The sequence below is a fragment of the Nerophis ophidion genome, linkage group LG12 (assembly GCF_033978795.1).
Source record: "Nerophis ophidion isolate RoL-2023_Sa linkage group LG12, RoL_Noph_v1.0, whole genome shotgun sequence".
NCBI lineage: Eukaryota > Metazoa > Chordata > Actinopteri > Syngnathiformes > Syngnathidae > Nerophis > Nerophis ophidion.
The window spans coordinates 50,721,628-50,747,170 of NC_084622.1; the positions used below are offsets into that span (position 1 = coordinate 50,721,628).

Sequence of the window (25,543 nt, forward strand, 5' to 3'; positions counted from 1 at the left end):
ATTGTGAAGATAGGAAATGTGCAGTCGGCCTTTAGAGTTTTGACGGAAGGTACGGCGCGAGAGTCTGTTGAAATAAAAAGTGTTTCTCGCCTTCCTCTCGGTCATATTTTCATAATAATGATCTTGCAGCAGCCAGCGTCATCTCACAAGACCCTCCGGTACCGTGAATGTCATTTAAGTGACGTCTTGGTGAAGATTGATGATCACTAATTTTTAGGTCTATTTTTTTTAAAAGCCTGGCTGGAGATCGACTGACACACCCCCCGCGGTCAACTGGTAGCTCGCGATCGACGTAATGGGCACCCCTGATATAAGAGATAGAGATCTTTGTTAAAGAGGAAATCAACAGATTTGTCATTAGCAATGGCTGGGGTGTTTAACACGAGGAATAGGAAACAGGTGAAGGCTGTATTTGATTTGTTTAAGAGCACATGGTTATATTATAAGATTTAATGGATACTGGGGGATATGGAGAGCTGGGTCCAAATAAAGGGCAGGTGAGCCTGGTTAAACTGCTACATAGGTAATTTAATCTATTTAAGTTTGTTTCAATTATTTTGTGAATTGGAGATTTAGATTGTGAATTATTGTCTGACCTACACTCCTGAGCAGAAGATTGCGGTAACGCACCATGAAGCTAGATGCCAACCACCAAAAAACACAAAGAAGAAAAAGCAAAAGAAGACTAATACTGCAGGGGGCGCCAATGTACCAAATGATGGATGCAAGCCGCCGTTAAACCAAAAAAGAAGATAAAGACATTATCTATTTCTACTTCCGGGTGGGGAGTGAATCAATATTGTTGTCTTTTCTAGCTTCATCTTTCACTTTTGCACCGGCAAACATTTGCCAAAGTTGTTTTTTTGCTATGTATCACCAACCTGTGTTGAAGAACAGGCGGACACTTTTGGAGAGAGCTGAGAAGTTTATTTCTGATGTTTACTTCACAGACTGCAACCTGCGAGGACGGTATATACCTTATTGAGGTTTTTATTCTCATCTTACAATTGTGCCTCTCATGTGGAGCATCGTTGGTTGGACATTACTTGCCAACACAATTTAATAACATGATCAGCTTATTCAAACCGAGTCCACATTTGATTCATTCAAACATATAGGACAGGGGTGTCCAAACTTTGGCCCGGGGGCCATTTGCTGATCCTTTTTATTTGGCCCACAACACATTCCATCCCATCCATCCATTTTCTACAGCTTATTCCCTTCTGAGTCGCGGGGGGCGCTGGCGCCTATCTCAGCTACAATCGGGCGGAAGGCGGGGTACACCCTGGACAAGTCGCCACCTCATCGCAGGGCCAACACAGATAGACAGACAACATTCACACTCACATTCACACACTAGGGACCATTTAGTGTTGCCAATCAACCTATCCCCAGGTGCATGTCTTTGGAGGTGGGAGGGGCCTATCCCCAGGTGCATGTCTTTGGAGGTGGGAGGGGCTTATCCCCAGGTGCATGTCTTTGGAGGTGGGAGGGGCCTATCCCCAGGTGCATGTCTTTGGAGGTGGGAGGGGCCTATCCCCAGGTGCATGTCTTTGGAGGTGGGAGGGGCCTATCCCCAGGTGCATGTCTTTGGAGGTGGGAGGAAGCCGGAGTACCTGGAGGGAACCCACGCATTCACGGGGAGAACATGCAAACTCCACACAGAAAGATCCCGAGCCTGGATTTGAACCCAGGACTGCAGGACCTTCGTAACAACACATTCCATCCTTGAATTTTCAACCACTTGTCTCTTTCGGGGTTAAATAAAAACATCACAGACTAAGAAAATTATCATAAATACTTGACAACCAAAATGGCCAAAAACCTGTGCGTCTTACTGTATATCAGGGGTGTCGAACTCCTTTTCTTTGAGGGCCACGTTGCAGTTTTGACTGCCTTCAGAGGGCCGAATGTAACATTAAAGGCCTACTGAAAGCCACTACTACCCATCACGCAGTCTGATAGTTTATATATCAATGATGAAATATCAACATTGCAACATGTACTGCATGCAGTTATATATCTTTTAAACTGTATCTATCCAATAATGAAACAGAAATTATATTATCATACATTCAAAACATTTTTGGGGGTTACACATACATAAATATCTACTAAACATCCATCCATCCATTTTCTACTGCTTGTCCCTTTCGGGGTTGCAGAGGTTGCTGGAGCCTATCTCAGCTGCATTTGGGCAGAAGGTGGCATACACCCTTGACAAGTCACCGCCTCATCACAGGGCCAACACAAATAGACAGACAACATTCACACTCACATTCCAATTTAGTGTTGCCAATCAACCTATCCCCAGGCGCATGTTTTTGGAGGTGTGAGGAAGCCGGAGTACCCGGAGGGAACCCACGCAGTCATGGGGACAACTTGCAAACTTTTGGTGGTAGCAGGGGGGGTGTATATTGTAGCGTCTTGGAAGAATTAGTGCTGCAAGGGATTGTAGGTATTTGTTTTGCTGTGTTTATGTTGTGTTACGGTGTAGATGTTCTCCCCAAATGTGTTTGTCATTCTTGTTTGGTGTGGGTTCACAGTGTGACAAATAATGCAACGAAATGTTGTTCTTAATTGTACTGTAAAGTTCAAATTTGAATGACAATAAAAAGGAAGTCTAAGTCTAGTCTAATATTTGTAACAGTTTTAAAGTTGTTTATACAGTCCCCCTCAGTGTGACCTGAATGGCTGTTGATCAAGTATGCCTTGCATTCACTTATGTGTGTGTAAAAGCCGCATATATTATGTGACTGGGCCGGCACGCTGTTTGTATGGAGGAAAAGAGGATGTCACGACAGGTAGTAGGGGACGCTAAAGGCAGTGCCTTGAAGGCATGCCCCCAATATTGCTATCAGGGTGGAAATTGGGAGAAATTCGGAATGGTTGCCCCAGGAGATTTCCTGGAGGGTCACTAAAATTCGGGAGTCTCCCAGGAAAATCGGGAGGGTTGGCAAGTATGAATAGACTGTGACCATTTTAATGTGAATTTTATGGTAACATTTTGCCATTCTAAATTGCAATTTTAAATTTCCTGGGAGTTTTTTCTTGAAAACGTCACGTAATGATGACGTGTACGCTTGACGTCACGGGCTGTTGGGAAGTATGAGTGCTGCACACACACACACACACAGTTAAAAGTCGTCTGCTTTAACCACATATTTACACAGTATTTTGGAGATCTGTGTTGCTGAATCCTTTGCAATTTGTTCAATTAATATTGGAGAAGTCAAAGTAGAAAGATGGAGTTGGGAAGCTTTAGCCTTTGGCCACACAAACACACGGTGATTCCTTGTTTAAAATTCACAGAGGTGAAACTTTACTATGGATCACAGCGAACATGGATCCCGACCGAATGTCAACCAGCAGGTTTCGGCGAGAAAATTGTGGTAAAAAGTCGCTTGTGCCGCCCATAAAGCTGCCGTCGACTTCCCCGAGACACTGCGCGTCAACACACCCGTGGACACACACCTCCGACTATCAGGTACTGTAAAACTCACTAAAACACTAACAACACAATAGAAAGATGAGGGATTTCCCAGAATTATCCTAGTAAATGAGTCTAAAAACACCTGCATCCGTCCCAATGCAATCTCGTTTTTTTTTGTTTTTTTTTTCTAGTCCGTCGCTATCAATATCCCCAAACAGGAATCTTTCATCCTCGCTCAAATTAATGGGGAAATTGTCGTTTTCTCAGTCCGAATAACTTTTTGTTGGAGGCTCCCATTAAAATCAATGTGAAGATGTGAGGAGCCCCCACACGTGTGACGTCATCGTCTGCGACTTCCGGTACAGGCAAGGCTTTTCTTTCAGCAAACAAAAGTTGCAAACTTTATCTTGGATGTTCTCTACTAAATCCTTTCAGCAAAAATATGGCAATATTGCGAAATGATCAAGTATGACACACAGAATGGACCTGCTTTCCCCGTTTAAATAAGAAAATCTCATTTCAGTAGGCTTTTAATAAAAGAAACATACATGCATAAGGATTAGCCGCATGATATTGTCACACCTATGCATTTGATTAGTTAAAGGCCTACTGAAATGAGATTTTCTCATTCAAACGGGGAAAGCAGGTCCATTCTATGTGTCATACTTGATCATTTCGCAATATTGCCATATTTTTGCTGAAAGGATTTAGTAGAGAACATCGACGATAAAGTTCGCAACTTTTGGTCGCTAATATAAAAGCCTTGCCTGTACCGGAAGTAGCGGACAATGTGCGTGTGATGTCACTGGTTGTAGAGCTCCTCACATCCTCACATACCGAGAAAGTGACAATTTCCCCATTAATTTGAGCGAGGATGAAAGATTTGTGGATGAAGATAGTGAGAGTGAAGGACTAGAAAAAAAAAGATTAGGGCAGTGGGAGCGATTTAGATATTAGACACATTTACTATGATAATTCCGGAAAATCTCTTATCCGCCTATTGTGTTACTAGTATTTTAGTGAGATTATATAGTCATACCTGAAAGTCGGAGGGGTGTGGTGACCGCCAGTGTCTCTGAGGGAAGCAATGGAGGAGCCAAGAAAGTCACAGCTGCCTCTTTGACTGCTGAAGGAGGAACGGCACAAGCTCCGCTCATGTTTACGGTAAGAGCCGACTTGTTACCACAATTTTCTCACCAAAACCTGCCGGTTGACATGTGGTAGAGAACCATGTTCGCTTGACCGCTCTGTTCCATATTAAATCTTCACAACAAACAAAGAAACATTGGCTGTGTTTGTGTTGCTACAGCCGGCTGCAATACACCGCTTTCCACCAACATCTTTTTTTTTTTGTAGTCTCAATTATTAATTGAACAAATTGCAAAAGATTCAGCAACACAGATGTCCAGAATACTTTATAATTATGCGATAAAAACAGACTACATTTAGCCGTGATCGGTGCTGGGAGAACATGTCCGCTATTACACGCGTCATCATTCCGCGACGTTTTCAACAGGATACCTCGCGGAAAATTTAAAATTGTAATTTAGTAAACTAAACCGGCCATATTGGCATGGGTTGCAATGTTAATATTTCATCATTGATATATAAACTATCAGACTACGTGGTCGCTAGTAGTGGCTTTCAGTAGGCCTTTTATGTATATTTTACCTACACTATTAAAAAAATAAAAAATCTGTGGATTTTGCGGTCCAAAAGAATGGCAAAATTTTACCATAAAATTCACATTAAAATGGTCACAGTGTATTCATACTTGCCAACCCTCCCGGTTTTCCCGGGAGACTCCCGAATTTTAGTGCCCCTCCAGGATATCTCCTGGGGCAACCATTCCGAATTTCTCCCAATTTCCACCCTGATAACAATATTGGGGGCATGCCTTCAAGGCACTGCCTTTAGCGTCCCCTACTACCTGTCGTGACATCCGCTTCTCCTCCATACAAACAGCGTGCCGGCCCAGTCACATAATCCATCCATCCATTTTCTACCGCTTATTCCCTTTCGGGGTCGCGGGGGGCGCTGGCGCCTATCTCAGCTACAATCGGGCGGAAGGCGGGGTACACCCTGGACAAGTCGCCACCTCATCGCAGGGCCAACACAGATAGACAGACAACATTCACACTCACATTCTATATGCGGCTTTTACACACACATAAGTGAATGCAAGGCATACTTGATCAACAGCCATTCAGGTCACACTGAGGGGGGCTGTATAAACAACTTTAAAACTGTTACAAATATTAGACTAAACTTAGACTTCATTTTTATTGTCATTCAAATTTGAAATTTACAGTACAAATAAGAACAACATTTCGTTGCATTATTTGTCACACTGTGAACCCACACCAAACAAGAATGACAAACACATTTGGGGAGAACATCTACACCGTAACACAATATAAACACAGCAAAACAAATACCTACAATCCCTTGCAGCGCTAATTCTTCCAAGACGCTACAATATACACTCCCCCTGCTACCACCAAAAGTTTGCAAGTTGTCCCCATGACTGCGTGGGTTCCCTCCGGGTACTCCGGCTTCCTCACACCTCCAAAGACATGCACCTGGGGATAGGTTGATTGGCAACACTAAATTGGAATGTGAGTGTGAATGTTGTCTGTCTATTTGTGTTGGCCCTGTGATGAGGTGGTGACTTGTCAAGGGTGTATGCCACCTTCTGCCCAAATGCAGCTGAGATAGGCTCCGGCAACCTCTGCAACCCCGAAAGGGACAAGCGGTAGAAAATGGATGGATGGATGTTTAGTAGATATTTATGTATGTGTAGCCCCCAAAAATGTTTTGAATGTATGATAATATAATTTCTGTTTCATTATTGGATAGATACAGTTTAAAAGATATATAACTGCATGCAGTACATGTCTTTTTTTTCTGTCAAACTAGAAAAAGAAAGATAAAGTACTTTATTGATGCATATTATTTCCATTCAAAATGATCTGGCCCCCGGGCCTTAAATTTGACTCCTTTGCTGTATAGTCTTAAATCATTTCCTTGCATCCTGTCAGGATAAACATGTCAATGAATCAATGTTTACTTATATAGCCCTAAATCACTAGTGTCTCAAAGGGCTGCACAAACCACAACACAAACCACTACGACATCCTCGGTAGGCCCACATAAGGGCAAGGAAAACTCACACCCAGTGGGACGTCGGTGACAATGATGACTATGAGAACCTTGGAGAGGAGCAAGAGCTCCTCAATGTCGCAGCCCTTCCGGGCGCCGCCATCTTGATTGCAAGATATGTAAGTTAACACCTCAAAAAGGTTGTAGTTGTGAAATAATATTTTTTGTAAAAAAAACAACAACAAATTAAATATCTGAAGTGCGTTAAATTTTACACTAATTTGCTTCAAATCCTGTAACACAAAGATCGGTATGGATGTGGATGTTTTTTTTTCAGGTAGTTTAGCACAGTGGTTCTCAAATGGGGGTACGCGTACCCCTGGGGGTCTTTGAAGGTATGCCAAGGGGTACGTGAGATTTTTTACAAATATTCTAAAAATAGCAACAATTCAAAAATCCTTTATATACATATTTATTGAATAATACTTCAACAAAATATGAATGTAAGTTCATAAATTGTGAAAAGAAATGCAACAATGCAATATTCAGTGTTGACAGCTAGATTTTTTTGTGGACATGTTCCATAAATATTGATGTTAAAGATTTCTTTTTTTGTGAAGAAATGTTTAGAATGAAGTTGATGAATCCAGATGGATCTCTATTACAATCCCCAAAGAGGGCACTTTAAGTTGATGATTACTTCTATGTGGAGAAATCTGCATTATTTTCCCCCAAATAGTTCAAGAAAGACCACTACAAATGAGCAATCCTTTGCACTGTTATACAATTTAATAAATCAGAAACTGATGACATAGTGCTGTATTTTACTTCTTTATCTCTTTTTTTCAACCAAAAATGCTTTGCTCTGATTAGGGGGTACTTGAATTAAAAAAAATTTCACAGGGGGTACATCACTGAAAAAAGGTTGAGAACCACTGCCCTATAGGACTCTTATAATATCAAAAACATATTTAGAGGGTCGTAAACATGTTTTTTTTTATCCTTTAGCTCTGGAAATATCCATCCATCCATCAATTTTCTACCGCTTATTCAGTTTTGGGGTCGCTGGCGCCTATCTCAGCTCCAATCGGGCGGAAGGCGGGGTACACCCTGGACAAGTCGCCACCTCATTGCAGGGCCAACACAGATAGACAGACAACATTCACACTCACATTCACACACTAGGGACCATTTAGTGTTGCCAATCAACCTATCCCCAGGTGCATGTCTTTGGAGGTGGGAGGGGCCTATCCCCAGGTTCATGAATCCAGATGGATCTCAATCAATCAATCAATCAATCAATGGTTATTTATATAGCCCTAAATCACTAGTGTCTCAAAGGGCTGCACAAACCACAACACAAACCACAACGACATCCTCGGTAGGCCCACATAAGGGCAAGGAAAACTCACACCCAGTGGGACGTCGGTGACAATGATGACTATATCTCTGGATCTCTATTACAATCCCCAAAGGGGGCACTTTAAGTTGATGATTACTTCTATGTGGAGAAATCTTTATTTATAATTAAATCACTTGTTTATTTTTCAACAAGTTTTTAGTTATTTTTAAATCTATTTTTTTCAAATAGTTAAAAAAAGACCACTGCAAATGAGCAATAGAATAAATCAGAAACTAATGACATAGTGCTGTATTTTACTTCTTTATCTCTTTTTTTCAACCAAAAATGCTTTGCTCTGATTAGGGGGTACTTGAATTAAAAAAATATTCACAGGTGGTACATCACTGAAAAAAGGTTGAACCACTGGTTTAGCATATATTAATTGACCTACACTGTATCGGTCATAGTAACTTTACTGTACAAAATGTATAAACGTAGCCCCTTCAATTTTTATGTAAGTGGCCCTTGCTTAAAACATTTTGCACACCCCTGATCTAGGATATTCCTCTCAGAATAAACCATTACAAATGTTTTGCTTTGCTTCGCTGTGATGCTTCTTGCATTAACTATACATAAAAACAGTAAGGTTTTATCTTTTCATAAAGGCTGTATGGAGAATCTTACCCACTGGAATCCCTCAGCCAATTTATGTCTCCTAAACGGATAACATTGATGGAAGCTCAAACACAGAGTTTTACACCTTACAATGTAGGCGATACCTTTGGACCGACGTAAGTATTTTTGTCACCCTTGTTCTAAAAACTGGTGTGTTTTTTTATTAACACATACGTTTATTTTAGGTGGTGGACTTGTTGGTTTAAAGCAACCCTGAATATTCCAGAATGCTGGAGAGGTAAAGAGGTTCATGTTCTGTGGGAAAGTGATGGAGAGGCGATGGTTTGGAGGGATGGACAAGCAGTTCAAGTAAAGAAACCATGTTGTTTTTCATTTACATTTGTTATTCAAACACTTTAAGATGAATTTCCTGTCTTGATTTATCCAGGGTTTGACTAAAGAAGGTGAAAAGACAAGTTACATTTTGTCTGACTGCCTCACAGACGAAGAACCGCACAAGTCTGTCACCAGTGCTCCTGCTTGTTCATGTTGTTCACGCAAAATATTTAAATGTATATTATTATACATAGTATATATTTACTTAATATGGCTGTCAAAATTAACAAGTTAACTTGTGAATAGGTTGATTGGCAACACTAAATGGTCCCTAGTGTGTGAATGTGAGTGTGAATGTTGTCTGTCTATCTGTGTTGGCCCTGCGATGAGGTGGCGACTTGTCCAGGGTGTACCCCGCCTTCCGCCCGATTGTAGCTGAGATAGGCGCCAGCGCCCCCCGCGACCCCGAAAGGGAATAAGCGGTAGAAAATGGATGGATGGATGGACTTGTGAATAATCACAAAAAATGATTGCATTGATCCTTTATATGCACAGATTATTCACACAATTGAATTTGTCCGCACTGCTTCTTTATTTTAACCGCAGATCGTTACCTGAACGGTGGCACGGTTTGCAAATGTTGAGCAAATAAATTATTTGCTCTTAAGTAAAACACTTTACAAAGGGTTATGGGTGGTATTTTGACCATAAAATTGCATTTGTGTCCAATATATGACACTTAAAGTTAATTTAAATTAGTCAATAGAGTAATAACCTCTGATTATCATGATTGGTTTTAATATTTGTAATTATTGAGGATGATATGGTTATGTATGGCTTCACGGTGGCAGAGGGTTTAGTGCGTCTGCCTCACAATACGAAGGTCCTGCAGTCTTGGGTTCAATCCCAGGCTCGGGATCTTTCTGTGTGGAGTTTGCATGTTCTCCCCGTGAATGCGTGGGTTCCCTCCGGGTACTCCGGCTTCCTCCCACTTCCGAAGACATGCACCTGGGGATAGGCCCCTCCCACCTCCAAAGACATGCACCTGGGGATAGGCCCCTCCCACCTCCAAATACATGCACCTGGGGATAGGTTGATTGGCAACACTAAATTGGCCCTAGTGTGTGAATGTGAGTGTGAATGTTGTCTGTGTATCTGTGAGGAGGTGGCGACTTGTCCAGGGTGTACCCCGCCTTCCGCCCGATTGTAGCTGAGATAGGCGCCAGCACCCCCCGCGACCCCAAAAGGGAAAAGGCGGTAGATAATGGATGGATGGTTGTGTATGGTAAAAAAAGTGGTGCTTGTGTATATTGGTCTGCCTCACAGCAAGGGAATTCTAAGTTTGAATCTGTCTTGGTTGGAACCTTTGTGTGGACTTTGGATGATCTCCTGGGTTTCATTCTGTAGTTCTAAAACATGCATGTTAGATTAATTGACGATTGTAAATTGTCCACATTTGTGTGTGATTGTCTATATCTGTGGCGCCTTGTATTCTTTTAGTGTTACCATCTATGTGGAAATGGCCTGTAATGGACTCTTTGGAGCCGGTAACGGGTCAATGATCGCACCTCCAGACCCAAACAGGAAGTTTTCTGTGCAAAAAGCAGAGCTTGTGACCTTCAACCGGGAAGTCAGGGAGCTGATGACTGATTTTGAGATGCTCATTGACATTGTCAAGGTACAGTACCGGAAAACAATCTGCCTTTAAAAAGAAAAAGGTGACCTCTTCTTGGTTGTTCTCTTTTCCATTGTAGGAACTTGGCGAAGGCGAGCAGCGAAGCTACCAGGCTCTGTTCACCGTCAATGAGATGGTGAACTTGAGCGACCCCACTGATCCCAGCTCTTTCTCTGGAGCACGGAGTTTGGCTCAGAATTTTTTTAGCCAACATAACGGACAAAGCCAGCACACTGTCCACGCCATGGGCCACTGCCACATTGACTCAGGTCTCACATTTTTATCACAATAGAGTACCGATTGACCCCAAACTTAAAATACGCTGAGACATACTTAGTATTTGAAGGTGTGCTACCTAAAACGATTAAGAATTCCTCCACTCCACAGCTCTATCCTGATTGCACTGCTCAATTAAGTATCTGGAATGAAAGGTCGCAAATATATATCATTTTAGTCAAACCTAGTATCTAATCAGTTGACCTTCGTAACAGTATTCTCATGCTTCTTGCTTGCAAGTAAAACAGCACTTTTTATTTTGCCCATCATCCATAATTCCTATGTGAGACAAGAACCCATGGCTTTCCCTTTTTTGTGCATTCTAAATAGTGGGAAAAACTGCTAGTACAAAGCATTTAACAATGCATTTTAAAAACATCCAAAAACTTATGCAGTAAGTACTGTATGTTATGAGTAACAGGTACATTAATGATAAAATGTACAAAACCCAAAACCAGTGAAGTTGGCATGTTGTATAATTCGTAAAGAAAAACAGAATACATCCATCCATCCATTTTCTACCGCTTGTCCCAACTGGCGTCACGGGTGGTGCTGGAGCCTATCTCAGCTGCATTCAGGCGGAAGGCGGTGTACACCCTGGACAAGTCGCCACCTCATCACAGGCCAACACAGATAGACAGACAACATTCACACTCACATTCACACACTAGGGCCAATTTAGTGTTGCCAATCAACCTATCCCCAAAATACAATTATTTGAAAATCATTTTCAACATATATTCAATTGAATAGACTGCAAAGACGAGATATTTAATGTTCGAACTGAGAAACAAATGTTTTTTTTTTTCAAATCATTAACTTAGAATTTAATGGCAGCAACACATTGCAAAAAAGTTGGCACAGGAGAATTGCACCACTGTGTTACATGGCCTTTCCTTTTAACAACACTCAGTAATTGTTTGGGAACTGAGGAGACCAATTTTTTTAAGCTTTTCAGGTGGAATTCTTTCCCATTCTTGCTCGATGTACAGCTTAGGTTGTTCAACAGTCTGTGTTGTGCCATTTGCGCAACACATTTTAAATGGGAGACAGGTCTGCACTACAGGCAGGCCAGTCTAGTACCTGCACTCTTTCACTATGAAACCATGCTGTTGTAACACGTGGCTTGACATCGTCTTGCTGAAATAAGCAGGGGTGTCCATGATAACGTTGCTTGGATGGCAACATACAGTATGTTGCTCCAAAACCTGTATGGACCTTTCAGCATTAATAGTGCATTCACAGATGTGTAAGTTACCATGCCTTGGGCACTAATACACCCCCATACCATCACAGATGCTGGCTTGTGAACTTTGCGCCTTAAACAATCATAGTACATAGCAACAAACGCCACTTCCTTCAACAATACCTCTAGTTAAGATAGTAAGTAGCTTCTGTGTTTGCTAACCCTAAGGGCAGACTTTGTAAAATGTCTATTTATGTACTGTAAATAAAGCGTTGTTGGCAGTGTTTGGATGTTTTTAGAGCGCTTTATAGGCGGAGTAGATGAATCCCATTTGCTTTGCATTGTTAACTGACTCGTACTAGAAGTTTTTCAAGCAGAACTTGCATAAAAGAGAAAGATGTATGTTCTGGTGTAACAAAAGGATTTTGGATAAAGGGCAACATTTAAAACATGAGGTTTTCAGAGAAAACAAGTTCACATTACACATTTGTTTTAATTAGACATTATTAATCATATCAAGGAAAACAAGTTTTACCAGTGTGAGTCTATATTTTGCAAGCATGAAACATTTCCGCGAAAATGTGCATTTTTAAACATTAATTTTCGCAACGACCTCCATGCCCAGGAAGGTTTAAGATACAAGTAAGCTAGAAGCTAGCAAGGTTGCGAGCTAAACGTAATAAGACGACCATGGCGAATATAATATGTTAATTACACAGTTTTCAACTTCCACCCTTAGGAAGTTGGTCCATCAGGGAAACTTACGTTTTGTCTGTTGGATCCTTTGGGGCTTAAAGTTGTGTTGCTGATTTACATTGTTGTGTTGTGGCATTTGTATTTCTTGTGGCTTTTGCAGTCGTACTGTAGCTCAAAGTTGTTGTTTTTGGGTTTATGATATTTTCTTGTAGCGGTCACATTTGTTGTGACCTTTCTCGGCCACCGCAGGTATCCGCTTTTCTTGTTTTGATGATTGATGGTGATGACGGGCAGACAGACTTGAGTAGTGTTTGTCCTTATCACTAAAATATGTGCTTTGGTAGTAAGCTCAGAGGATGAACGTGGCAAAAGTGGACGCGTGGCGCAGTGGAAGAGTGGCCGTGCGCAACCCGAGGGTCCCTTGTTCAAGCCCCACCTAGTACCATCTCGTCACCTCCATTGTGTCCTGAGCGAGACACTTCACCCTTGCTCCTGATGGGTGCTGGTTGGCGCCTTGCATGGCAACTCCCTCCATCAGTGTGTGAATGTGTGTGTGAATGGGTAAATGTGGAAGTAGTGTCAAAGCGCTTTGAGTACCTTGAAGGTAGAAAAGCGTGATACAAGTACAACCCATTTATCATTTTATTAAAAGTTAACTGGAAGTCTGATGTTACGAAAATGGATGCGGGAGTTAAAAATCCCTGCCGCCGGTCTTGTCTGGAAAAAAAAACTGTTAATAAAATACAAGTCAACTTGTGTTTGACAAGATCGATAAACCTGGCTTTGCGAAATGTAAGATTTGCCGCAAGAATATAAATAATAGCACTCGAGGATAATGTTACTGGATCGAAGCACAGGGAACTGGTTCACATTCAGAAAACAAACAATACTCAGTAAAGTGATAATAATTTCATGAAATAGCCTATGCATGTTAATTTTATATTTATAATCGATGTGAACTCAAACTTGAACTGCAAAATAAAGATGAACAGTTAACATTATTTGTCTTTTTGTGTATTTTCTGAATTTTTTTTTACCGGCAATATGTATCAGCTTTAATGAACTATTTTAAATATGAAAAAGATAAAGATGATAATAAATTTAGAGGTAAAATATGGTGTAGAAATGCCCCCAATTACAGGAAATGCAGTTCTGATTTAAAAAAATAATAATTGGGGATTTGCGTGGCAGCTAATAGAAATGTTCTTGTTTTTCTTCAATGGGTGTTCACATCCCTGAAGTTGGCCATTATAAACCCACATATCAAACATACACATATCTTGTAGCACTATATTGTGTTGGTTTATGTTTAATGTTATGCCTATTGTTGTTTTTGTGTGTTTCATCTAGCTTGGCTGTGGCCTTATGAAGAAACTATTCGTAAGTGTGCCAGGAGTTGGGTGACGGTGATCCATCTCATGAAAAAGAATCCGGATTTTGTGTTTACATGTTCTCAAGTCAGTTCCTTAGCAAAGGCAGTGTTCAATACAAATACTACCTGCCAATCCAAGGAATTATTTATATTTCAAACCCATTTCCTGTCTACCCAGGCCCAACAGTTTGAGTGGGTCAAGTGCTGGTACCCAGGACTCTTTTCAGAGATTCAGCAATACATTAAGGCTGGCCGGTTCATTCCAGTCGGAGGGACGTGGGTGGAAATGGTAAAAGCCTGATATGTACAAAAAAACAACATATCATTCATCTTATTGCGATGTTTGGTATTTCTGTGCAGCAAATTATTTGCTCATGTGTCTTGTCTGTCAGGATGGTAATCTACCCTCGGGAGAGTCCATGGTCAGGCAGTTCCTGGAGGGCCAGCTTTTTTTTGAGCAAGAGTTTGGGATGAGGTGTAAAGAAGTAGGTAGATAACATCTTCAAAGTTTGATGCAAACGTTTGTTTGTATTACTTTTCTCAGTTTTGTTTAGTTCTGGCTTCCAGATACCTTTGGATACTCGGCCCAACTCCCTCAGATAATGCAGGGCTGCGGAATTTCCAATTTCTTAACACAGAAACTAAGTTGGAACCTCGTGAACACCTTCCCTGTAAGTAAAGGTTTGGGGATTGTTTAAAATAGAAAGTGCAACCTAAAACATGTTTTAAAAATGTCTTTCTTCAAGCATAACACATTTTTTTGGGAAGGCCTCGACGGCTCCAAGGTCTTGACTCACTTCCCACCTGGAAATTCCTATGAGACAAAAGGCAAGGTTGAAGACGTGAGTGTTGATATTGAATTGTTTAGTCTAAGAAGAAACTGTTTACAAACTTCCCCAAGCTTACATTCTGTTTGTGTTCTATCCACAGCTTGTAAAAACTGTAAAGCAAAACAAAGACAAGGGCAGGGCAAACCACAGTGTCATGTTGTTTGGCTTTGGTGACGGGGGTGGTGGTCCTACGCAGTTGATGCTGGACAGACTGAAGCGGGTCCAGGACACAGATGGCCTTCCTAAGTCAGTTCCTTTTTACTGCATGTCACCAATTGAAGCCCAAACCCTTTCAAAAATTAACTAGTCACCAGTCAAATGCGAATTTCGCTTGTTTTTTTAACCACACTCATGCTGCTTTAATGCAAAAGGAAGTGATTCACTTCAACTGATGTCGTCATTATTGCTTTGTTTAATGTGTTTATACTAGTAACACTACTTGTCTGTTTTAGGATTCGAATGTCCTCTCCTGACTCATTTTTCTCTGAGCTTTGGGCCGACTCACATCTGCTGTGCACTTGGGCAGGGGAGCTGTTTCTCGAGTTGCACAACGGCACGTACACCACACAGGCACAGGTTGATGCCGACTTCAATAATAAAACATGTTTAAGAAACATCACTTTTTTTTTCACAATACTAATGTAGATCTTCTGATTTTTAGATCAAGCGGGGAAACCGCCAGTGTGAGACACTCCTGCATGACATTGAGATAGCCAGCAGCTTGGCACTGTGTCAGGACACACATTTTCAGTATCCTGTAGGGAGGCTGAGAGAACTCTGGAGGTCAGAGTTCAGTTGTTAAGCTTGGTGGCTTTTGTGTTTCGCAATGTCAAAGATGAATGCTTAAAATTATCTTGCAGGCTTCTGCTACTAAACCAGTTCCATGATGTAATCCCAGGCAGCTGTATTGAGATGGTTGTAGAGGATGCATTGAGATATTATGAAGGTATATATTTTTTAAAACTTTCATTCATAGCAAACCTGCCATGTTTCCCTAAATAGCGTGTAATAGATAGATAGTACTTTATTGATTCCTTCAGGAGAGTTCCTTCAGGAAAATTAAAATTCCAGCAGCAGTGTACAGAGTTGAGATCAATTTAAAAAGTAAATAATGGGGTATAAATGGAAACAAATAGAAAAATATTACAATAAGAATAAAGATAAAAAGCAACAATGGGAATACAAATATTACAGTAAAATGATAATATAACAATAGAAACTAGGCAGTAGTGACCATGTTATGAAAACGTATTACACTGTTATTGTTTTGCATCCCCTGTCATCCTAGTACCCCCTGCCCCCCGTCCCAGAGAGGAGTTGTACTGTCTAATGACGTGTGGGACAAATGAGTTTTTTAGTCTTAGTCCTGCACTTTGGATGAAGCAGTCAAGCACTGAACAGGATCCTCTGGCTACTGATAACGCTATGCAGAGGGTGACTGGCATCATCCAGGATGCTCACTAGTTTTTCCACAGTCCTCTCTCTGCCACCGTCACCAGTGAGTCCAGTTTTATTCCAATCATAGAACCGGCCCACCTGATCAATTTCTCCTGTCTGGAGCTGTCCTTCTTAGATGTACTGTTAATTTACTCGACCAACCGGTACCAGGTGTTTATTTAAGGGGAGTTACGCATCAAGTTTTCACTTTGAAAATGGGTAATGTTAGTAATATGTATTAATAGTGTTTGTCTTGTTGTTGTTTTTTACAAAAAAAAATTACTTTTCAAAAGAACAAAGCACCATCTTTTTTAAAAACCAAACCCAAGGTTTTGGCCACAAACGGGCTGTTTATTAAAAACATGTAAAAACGGAGGCATTTGTTTTTCCTGTTTACAGACAATGTCCTCACTCACTGAAGTTGTTTTTCCTTGAGTTTATCTCCATCTATAGACGCTTCCTGGTGTTAAGATGTCCCACTATTTACTCACCTTTGATGACTGATCTGTACAGCTTGATAGAAACATGGCTACTCACAGCTTTCACACGCAAGGGAGACACACAAGGCGTTTGTTTAAGTGAATGACTCACCAGACAAATAATGATGGCACAGCGTTTAAAGAAGAGGCTACTTTATAAAGATATGTTGTTATTTTCCCAGAAATACGGACATTCTTCATTTTGTGTCGTAGATATTCGTAGGAGTGGTGCCGCACTCCTGCAAGATAGCCTTAGTGCTCTGGTGTCAAAGGGCGATGCCACAAGTGTATTCAACTCTCTGTCCTGGGAGCGCCTTGAAGTCATTCAGATTCAGGATGGCCCCAGCAATGAGTTTGGTAGGTTTGTTACTGTAGTAGATTTTCCAGCTATTCCATGTCCACTGCCCTTTTTTTTATCTGTTCCACTACAGCTCTGGTGCGAGTTCCCAGTATTGGTGTGAATTTAATTCAAGAAACAAAGCCTGCGACTGCAGTTTGTGTTACTGTTCAGGTACATTGAACCCATGTGTCCATTATATCCACATATATTGTCCAGTGTTATCTCTAAAAGTGTTCTCAAACAAAGACCAAGTAGAGTTGTGAATATTTGATTCAAAAAGGTCTAAAACCCTCACAATTTTCTACCAATCTTTTTTCAAATTTGTCAAAATGTTTCTCAAGTCTTTTCTTTTTTGGAGAATATACTCAAATAATTTATTCTCTATTACAGGAGGACGGCAGTGTCCTCATGGAAAACGGCATCATACGCACTGTTGTGAAAAAAGATGGCACAATGGCATCACTGCATTTGATATCTGCAAACAGGTACTCCAGTTACTAAGTGAAGCTGATTAAAATAAAATAACTTAAACCTAATGTTAAGAAAACACTATTTTGATATTAGGTAGAGGCATACAGTACAGGCCAAAAGTTTGGACACATCTTATTCAATGTGTTTTCTTTATTTTCATGATTATTTACATTGTAGATTGTCACTGAAGGCATCAAAACTATGAATGAACACATGTGGAGTTATGTACTTCACAAAAAATGGTGAAATAACTGAAAACATGTTTTATATTCTAGTTTCTTAAAAGTAGCCACCCTTGGTTCTGATTACTCCTTTGCACACTCTTGGCATTCTTTCGATGAACTTCAAGCACATCTGGGAAGTTAAAACCATTTCAGGTGACTACCTCTTGAAAATAAAGATAACACAATGAATGAGAAGGTGTGTTTAAACTTTTGGCCTGTACTGTATGTAATTTTTATCGGCAGAAATGCTGTTGGGTAATGAATCCCTCATTTAATGAATTTTGTCTTTTCCTGACTTATAAACTTTGTTACAATATACAATACAATACAATAATACCAAAGCGTTGAACCAAACATAAGGTCCATGCATTTTGGTGTGAACGTTCACAAAGTTTTGGATGTGCCTGTCCGCTTGGTTTTGCAATCTGAATGTGTCGTAACGTCACAACAAAGTAGAAGCACTTATTAATAATGGATTAGATTCATTTAAAGGGCAGCACGGCGACACAGCGGTTAGCGCCTGTGCCTCACAATACGAAGGTCCTGAGTAGTCCTGAGTTCAATCCCAGGCTCGGGATCTTTCTGTGTGGAGTTCTCCCTGTGACTGCGTGGGTTCCCTCTGGGTACTCCGGCTTCCTTCCACCTCCAAAGACATGCACCTGGGGATAGGTTGATTGGCAACACTAAATTGGCCCTAGTGTGTGAATGTGAGTGTGAATGTTGTCTATGTGTGTTGGCCCTGCGATGAGGTGGTGACTTGTCCAGGGTGTAACCGCCTTCCGCTCAAAAGCAGCTGAGATAGCCTCCAGCAGTCTCCGTGACCCCAATGGATGGGTGGATAGATTTATATAGCGCTTTTCTAGACACTCAATGCGCTTCTCAAAGAAATGAGAACCCATCATTCATTCACACCAGGTGGTGGTAAGCTACTTGCGTAGCCACAGCTGCCCTGGGGTAGACTGACGGAAGCGTGGCTGCCAGTTCACGCCTATGGCCCCTCCGACCACCATTCATTCATTCACCAGTGTGAGTGGAACTGGGGGCAGGGGTGAAGGACACAACGGCAGCAATTTGGATGGTAAGAGGCAGGGAGCAAACCTCAGGTTTAAGTTAAGTTAAGCTCTCAACTGTAGGTGGCTGAGCTCCGCCTCTGTTACAGACTATGGGGAAATACAGAAAAAGGAAGGATAAAGTATTAATTTTATATAATCTTGGCATGCGCAAAATAACAAAACATGCAACATGCAGTGAAATAAATGCTGCTAAAATCAGCTTTTTTAACACCGAGTCTGAATCCTTTGGAGAGTGTGCAAGGGTACCTAATGTTGCGCCGGGTTGAATCTATGACTGCGTTTACACTGCAGGCCAAAGTGGCCAAATTGTATTTTTTTTAAATCAAATTTTTCCAGCTGACTGTTTACATTTCAAGTAAAATGTGATCAATATCATAAACGCGCGCAGACACCAATGTGGCATCAATCTAGCTTCGACGTCACTTGCATGCTGTTCAATAAATTGAAAACAAAGGAAGTTGACCGGATTCCGTAAATGAACAAGTAATTCCCTACTACTAATACAAAAAAAATACAAGTCGCCACCTGAGATATGGGCGCCAGACCTTAAAAATGAGGGTTTTTTTGACGTGAAAATAAAATAAATTATTATTATGAATAAATGGATGTATAGAGTAATATATTTAGGAGGGTTCTAATCTTTTTGTGGCTGTTAAGTGGAGGAGGCGCAGACCTCAGCGTGGATCTACATTAGCTTTATTTATTAACTTACTTTTGTAAACAACTTACGCAACGTACGTAACATGTAAACAAATATGCCACAGCGTCAATTCCAGTCCTTCAACAATCATTTTTTTTTGGAATGAAAATATATATTAATACATTACATGGTGCATATTATTTGCAAACTATAGATTAGAGATTCGCCCCCACGAAAGAAGACTTGGCTCACCGAAAAGATCGATTTCCAAATAGGATTTAAAATACCTCCTAATGTAGCCCAAATCTGATGTGAAAATATCAGATTTGAAACACCTTGGAGCATTTAGACTGGAAAAAAAAAATCTAATCTGTGTCACTTAAGGTAAAATAAATCTGATTTAGTGTGCAGTGTAAATGGGGCGTACATAATGTTTAGGAAGTTTATTTTTGACAGTGTCTGGAAGAAAAATCTAGACCAGAGACCTTCAACAGGGGGTCCACGACGACTGCAAGAAGGTTGTGAAATTTTTGGTTGATATGACTTTAAAAGTATTTTTTTTTATATTCCCTATGCCATTTTTCCCCAAATTTACATATCTTCCAATACACATTAACATTGATCCAACACACTGTAGTGTAGTTCAGAAATAGCAGTGACTCACTGTATCTTGCAGTTTTAAAATAAAACCATGAATAAATAATTATATTATTGTATTCATGTTAGCATTTAAGATAGCTAGCAATTAGTGCTCTCGTTGCCTGCGCGTGATTAGCTTACCAATTGTTAGCTAACGATTAGCGCAGCAGGTGTCAAATAGCAATTAGTGCGATAGTTGCCAGCTAGTTATGAGCGCGCCATACATCTACTAGTGATTAACACACCAGTTGCCAACTAGCAATTAATGTGCTAGTTGCCAGCTAGCTATTAGCGAGGCTAAACTATATTATTTTGCCAACTTACTGTTGCTCAATAACAAGGTACCTTAAGCACCGATTTCATTTGAAACACAATTCTATACAAGATACAGTGCATCCGGAAAGTATTCACAGCACTTTTTCCACGTTTTATGTTACAGCTGTATACCAAAATTAAATAAATACGTTTTTGTCATCATAATTCTACAGACAATACCCCATAATTACAATGTGAAATGTTTTTTTAAAATGGCAAGTGTATTAAAAATAAAAAACAAACATCACATGTGTATTATTTGCTGAATATATATCTATTATATTTGTTCAATACTTGGTTGATGCACCTTTGGCAGCAATTACAGTACAGCCTCAAGTCTTTTTGAACAAGATGCCACAAACTTGGCACATCCGTGATGTCTCTATACATTGCTGTATTTATCTTTCCCTCTATTCTGACGAGTGTCCCAGTTCCTGTCACTAAGAAACATCCCCACAGCATGATGCTGCCATCACTTTGCTTCACTATAGGGATGGTATTGGCCTGGTGATGAGTGGTTCCTGGTTTATTCCAAACATGATGCCTGGCCTTCACACCAAAGAGTTAAATTTTTGTCTCATCAGACCAGATCATTTTATTTTGTTTCTCATGGTCTGAGAGTCTTTTAAGTGTATTTAGGCAAACTTTTTACTGCGAAACAGCTACTCTACCATACAGGCCTGATTGGATGTTTCATCTAGAGATTGTTGTCCTTCTGGAAGGTTCTCTTCTCTCGACAGAGGAATACTGTAGCTCTGACAAAGTGATATCAGGTTATTGGTCACCTCCCTGACTAAACTAAGATTAATCCAGTAATGTACAGAGACATCTTGGATGAAAACCAACTCTTTCCATCCAATCTGACAGAGCTTGAGAGGTGCTGCAAAGAAAATGGACTAAGCTGCCCAAAGATATGTGTGCCAATCTTGTGGTGTCGTATTCAAAAAGACTTGAGGCTGAAATTGCTGCCAAAAGTGCAACAACAAAGTATTGAGCAAAGCCTCTGAATACTTATGTACAAACCCCATTTCCATATGAGTCGGGAAATTGTGTTAAATGTAAATATAAACGGAATACAATGATTTGCAAATAATTTTCAACCCATGTTCAATTGAATATGCTACAAAGACAAAATATTTGATGTTCAAACTGATAAACTTTTTTTTTGCAAATAATAATTAACTTTAGAATTTGATGCCAGCAACACGTGACAAAGAAGTTGAGAAAGGTGGCAATAAATACTGATAACGTTGAGGAACGCTCATCAAACACTCTTTTGTAACATCCCACAGGTGTGCAGGCTAATTGGGAACAGGTGGGTGCCATGATTGGGTATAAAAGTAGCTACCATGAAATGCTAAGTAATTCACAAGAAAGGATGGGGCGAGGTACACCCCTTTGTCCACAAATGCGTGAGCAAATAGTCAAACAGTTTAAGAACAACGTTTCTCAAAGTGCAATTGCAAGAAATTTAGGGATTTCAACATCTACGCTCCACAACATCATCAAAAGGTTCAGAGAATCTGGAGAAATCACTCCACGTAAGCGGCATGGCCGGAAACCGACAGAATGACTGTGACCTTCGATCCCTCAGACGGCACTGTATCAATAAACGACATCTATAAAGGATATCACCACATGGGCTCAGGAACACTTCAGAAAACCACTGTCACTAAATACAGTTTGTTGCTACATCTGTAAGTGCAAGTTAAAGCTCTACTATGCAAAGCGAAAGCCATTTATCAACAACATCCAGAAACGCCGCCGGCTTTTCTGGACCCGAGATCATCTAAGATGGACTGATACAAAGTGAAAAAGTGTTCTGTGGTCTGACGAGGCCACATTTCAATTTTTGGGGGGAAATATTCGACAACGTGTTATCCAAACCAAAGGGGAAGCAAACCAATCAGACTGTTGGTGTGGGACAAATGAGTTTTGTCCCACACCCCCATGCACCCCCATACCATCACAGATGGTATGGGGGTGCATTAGTGACCAAGGCATGGGTAACTTACACATCTGTGAAGGCACCATTAATACTGAAAGGTACATACAGGTTTTGGAACAACATATGCTGCCATCTAAGTGGCGTCTTTTTCATGGACGCCCCTGCTTAAATCAGCAAAACAATGCAAAGCCACATTCAGCATGTGTTACAACAGCGTGGCTTCAGAAAAAAAGAGTGTGGGTACTTTCCTGGCCCGCCTGCAGTCCAGACCTGTCTCCCATCGAAAATGTGTGGCGCATTATGAAGCGTAAAATACGACAGCGGAGACCCCGGACTGTTGAAGGACTGAAGCTCTACATAAAACAAGAATGGGAAAGAATTCCACTTTCAAAGCTTCAACAATTGTTTCCTCAGTTCCCAAACGTTTGAGTGTTGTTAAAAGAAAATGGGATGTAACACAGTGGTGAACATGCCCTATCCCAACTACTTTGGCATGTGTTGCAGCCATGAAATTCTAAGTTAATTATTATTTGCAAAAAATTAAAAATAAAGTTTATGAGTTTGAACATCAATTATGTTGTCTTTGTAGTGCATTCAATTGAATATGGGTTGTAAAGGATTTGCAAATCATTGTATTCTGTTTATATTTACATCCATCAATTTCCCAAGTCATATGGAAACAGTGTTTGTAGATGTGGTTTGTTATTTTTGTTGTTGTTTTAATACATATGCAAAATTAAAAAATAACTTTTTACATTGTCAGTATGGGGTATTGTCCATAGAATATTGTGAACAAAAAATATATGTATTTTTCCATTTTCGAATAAAGTTGTAACTTAAAAGGCACTGTATATAAGTAAGTGGTTCCCCCTTCACCTTCCTCAGTTTGGGGGTCTTTGGTCTAGAAAACCTTGAAGACTCATGTTTTACACCACAAAAAAGTTTTTTTTAAATGTAGATAAAAATCATTATAGGTCCCCTTCAACTACATTAAACTGTAGGGAGTGCACAAATATAATCTCTTGATGCTGTTGGTTTCAGGGAAGCTCTTTCGGTTGGCTGCTGTGGTAACCAGTTTGTCATGTTTGATGACGTACCTCTGTACTGGGATGCATGGGATGTTATGGACTACCATCTTCAGACAAGGTCTGAGTTATGACTATTACACCCATTTCTACGTCATTTTTTGTGTCTTAACAACTGTTGTGTAGTTTTGATGGTTCAATGACTTTCCACAGGAGGCCTGTGGTGGAAGTGGTGCAGCCTGCTCATGTGCTCTCTTCGCATGAACTCAGAGGAAGTGTCAGCTTCACGCTGAGGATCAGCGACAAGAGTACAGTCACACAGGAGATTGTGATGGACGCCATGTGTCCTTACATTAAGTTCAACACGCAGGTATGCTCTTTTTTGCTTTTTAATTGATTCAAACGCAACTCTTTTGATGACAGCGTAGCGCTAAATGAAAATGCCAACTTTCTCCGTTGCCAGGTGAACTGGGCCGAGTCACACAAGTTTCTTAAGGTTGAATTCCCAGTGCAAGTGCACAGTCCCAACGCAACGTATGAGATTCAGTTTGGTCATCTGCAGAGACCTACACACAGGAACACATCGTGGGACTGGGCCAGATTTGAAGTATGTGTACTGCATTTGCCAGTGACGGAACAAATTAGAGCGAAACAGCACAGGCTTGTAGTTGGGCAATCAAGGTGAAGGTAGATGTATTTTTATAGCACATTTACAAAACAGACTACTGCCCCAAAGTGCTGTACAGATTAAAACAGAAAGTTAAAAGAATCTTCAAAATCACTTGGACTTAGACTTAGACAAACTTTAATGATGCACGAGGGAAATTGTTCCACACAGTAGCTCAGTTACAAAGGATGGAAAGTGTAAGGATGGAAAGGAAAAAATAGACTAAAAGTGTACCATAGTAGTAAAATAAAATATAACATATATGTAATATTTACATAATATATGTCCAGTATATGAAATATATTGATATATTATACTTGTGGAGGTTGCTCTCCAGGGGGTTCTTCGGACCACCAATCACCGACATGAGAGCCCAGATCATGGTTACAATACAGTTTTATTTGGTATAGTTCAGCGGGTTGCTTTCCAGCAATTGTCTTTTGTCCGTGACTGTCACGCTCTCGCTCTCAATCCAGCTCCCCCCCAGCTCCAACAACTTCTCTCCTCCTGGCTGCTGCTTATACAGGGCGACAGGAGATTAGATGACAAGGCCCACCTGGGTCATTTATGCACCTGTCGCTGTCTTCGAGGCCGGTCCTGGCACATCCCATTCCGCTGCAGGCCCGCAGGCCACACCCTCGCAAATCATACATACAGTATATAACAATTACCATGTACAATATTACAGTATATGTAACAGCTGCAGCATAAAATAGAGAGTAGATCCAGCAGAAAAGAGACATTATAAACAAAGAGAGGTAGCTAACAAACTGTAGAAGGTGTCAGGTACAGACACCTATTGACAGACACTATAAGCACAAAGCATTCCATATGTAAAACACAGTTAAAATGCATAAGAACTGTGTAAAAAATGAAAAAAAATCTATCAAACACAGTTCAAAATGGATAAAAAGAAAGAAGATAAAATGTCCATATATATGTCCAGCTCAGTTTGTGTTAAAACACCAGCGCAAAAACTGAGTTTTAAAGAAGATTTAAAAGTATCGCGAGATGTTGCCGTTTTGAGATTCAGAGGTAGAGCGTTCCAAAGTTTAGGCTTGCTACTCCAAAAGCTGATTGATACCAATGTATAATGAGTTACAAGTGTCCAAGCGGGATGTATACATGACTAACTGGTTTATGGGAAGGTAAAATGTGACCTTCTGGATTAGTCTAAGTTGGAAGTTAAAGTACCAGTGATTGTCACACACACACTAGGTATGGTGAAATTTGTCCTGTGCATTTGACCCATCCCCTTGATCACTCCTGGGAAGTGAGGAGAGCAGTGGGCAGCAGCAATACCACGCCCGGGAATCATTAATGGTGATTTAATCCCCAATTCCAACGCTTGATGCTGAGTGCCAAGCAGGGAGGCAATGGGTCCCATTTTTATAGTCTTTGGTATGACTCGGCCGGGGTTTG

General features: G+C 40.6%; 1 protein-coding gene across 4 annotated transcripts in view; it reads left to right on the top strand.

Moving 5' to 3' along the window:
• The first annotated feature begins 760 nt into the window (after nt 1-760).
• Nucleotides 761-25,543, top strand: part of LOC133563529 (alpha-mannosidase 2C1-like) — a 54,431-nt gene continuing 29,648 nt past the window's right edge. For 2 of the 4 annotated variants that reach the window (XR_009809061.1, XM_061917693.1), the window contains exons 1-21: nt 761-969; nt 8,543-8,668; nt 8,738-8,861; nt 8,941-9,011; nt 10,329-10,506; nt 10,583-10,772; nt 14,012-14,118; nt 14,212-14,322; nt 14,426-14,518; nt 14,588-14,704; nt 14,780-14,875; nt 14,964-15,109; nt 15,316-15,439; nt 15,525-15,646; nt 15,724-15,809; nt 16,993-17,136; nt 17,211-17,290; nt 17,510-17,604; nt 23,471-23,575; nt 23,668-23,824; nt 23,918-24,061. Coding sequence is in view for 3 of the 4 variants with exons in the window: in XM_061917693.1 (XP_061773677.1) it covers nt 869-969; nt 8,543-8,668; nt 8,738-8,861; nt 8,941-9,011; nt 10,329-10,506; nt 10,583-10,772; nt 14,012-14,118; nt 14,212-14,322; nt 14,426-14,518; nt 14,588-14,704; nt 14,780-14,875; nt 14,964-15,109; nt 15,316-15,439; nt 15,525-15,646; nt 15,724-15,809; nt 16,993-17,136; nt 17,211-17,290; nt 17,510-17,604; nt 23,471-23,575; nt 23,668-23,824; nt 23,918-24,061 (2,517 nt within the window). In the remaining variant the exon portion in view is untranslated. Of the gene's footprint in view, nt 987-6,512; nt 6,715-8,542; nt 8,669-8,737; nt 8,862-8,940; nt 9,012-10,328; nt 10,507-10,582; nt 10,773-14,011; nt 14,119-14,211; nt 14,323-14,425; nt 14,519-14,587; nt 14,705-14,779; nt 14,876-14,963; nt 15,110-15,315; nt 15,440-15,524; nt 15,647-15,723; nt 15,810-16,992; nt 17,137-17,210; nt 17,291-17,509; nt 17,605-23,470; nt 23,576-23,667; nt 23,825-23,917; nt 24,062-25,543 lie in introns of those variants that run through there. The other 2 variants (XM_061917695.1, XM_061917694.1) reach the window with 2 other exon arrangements.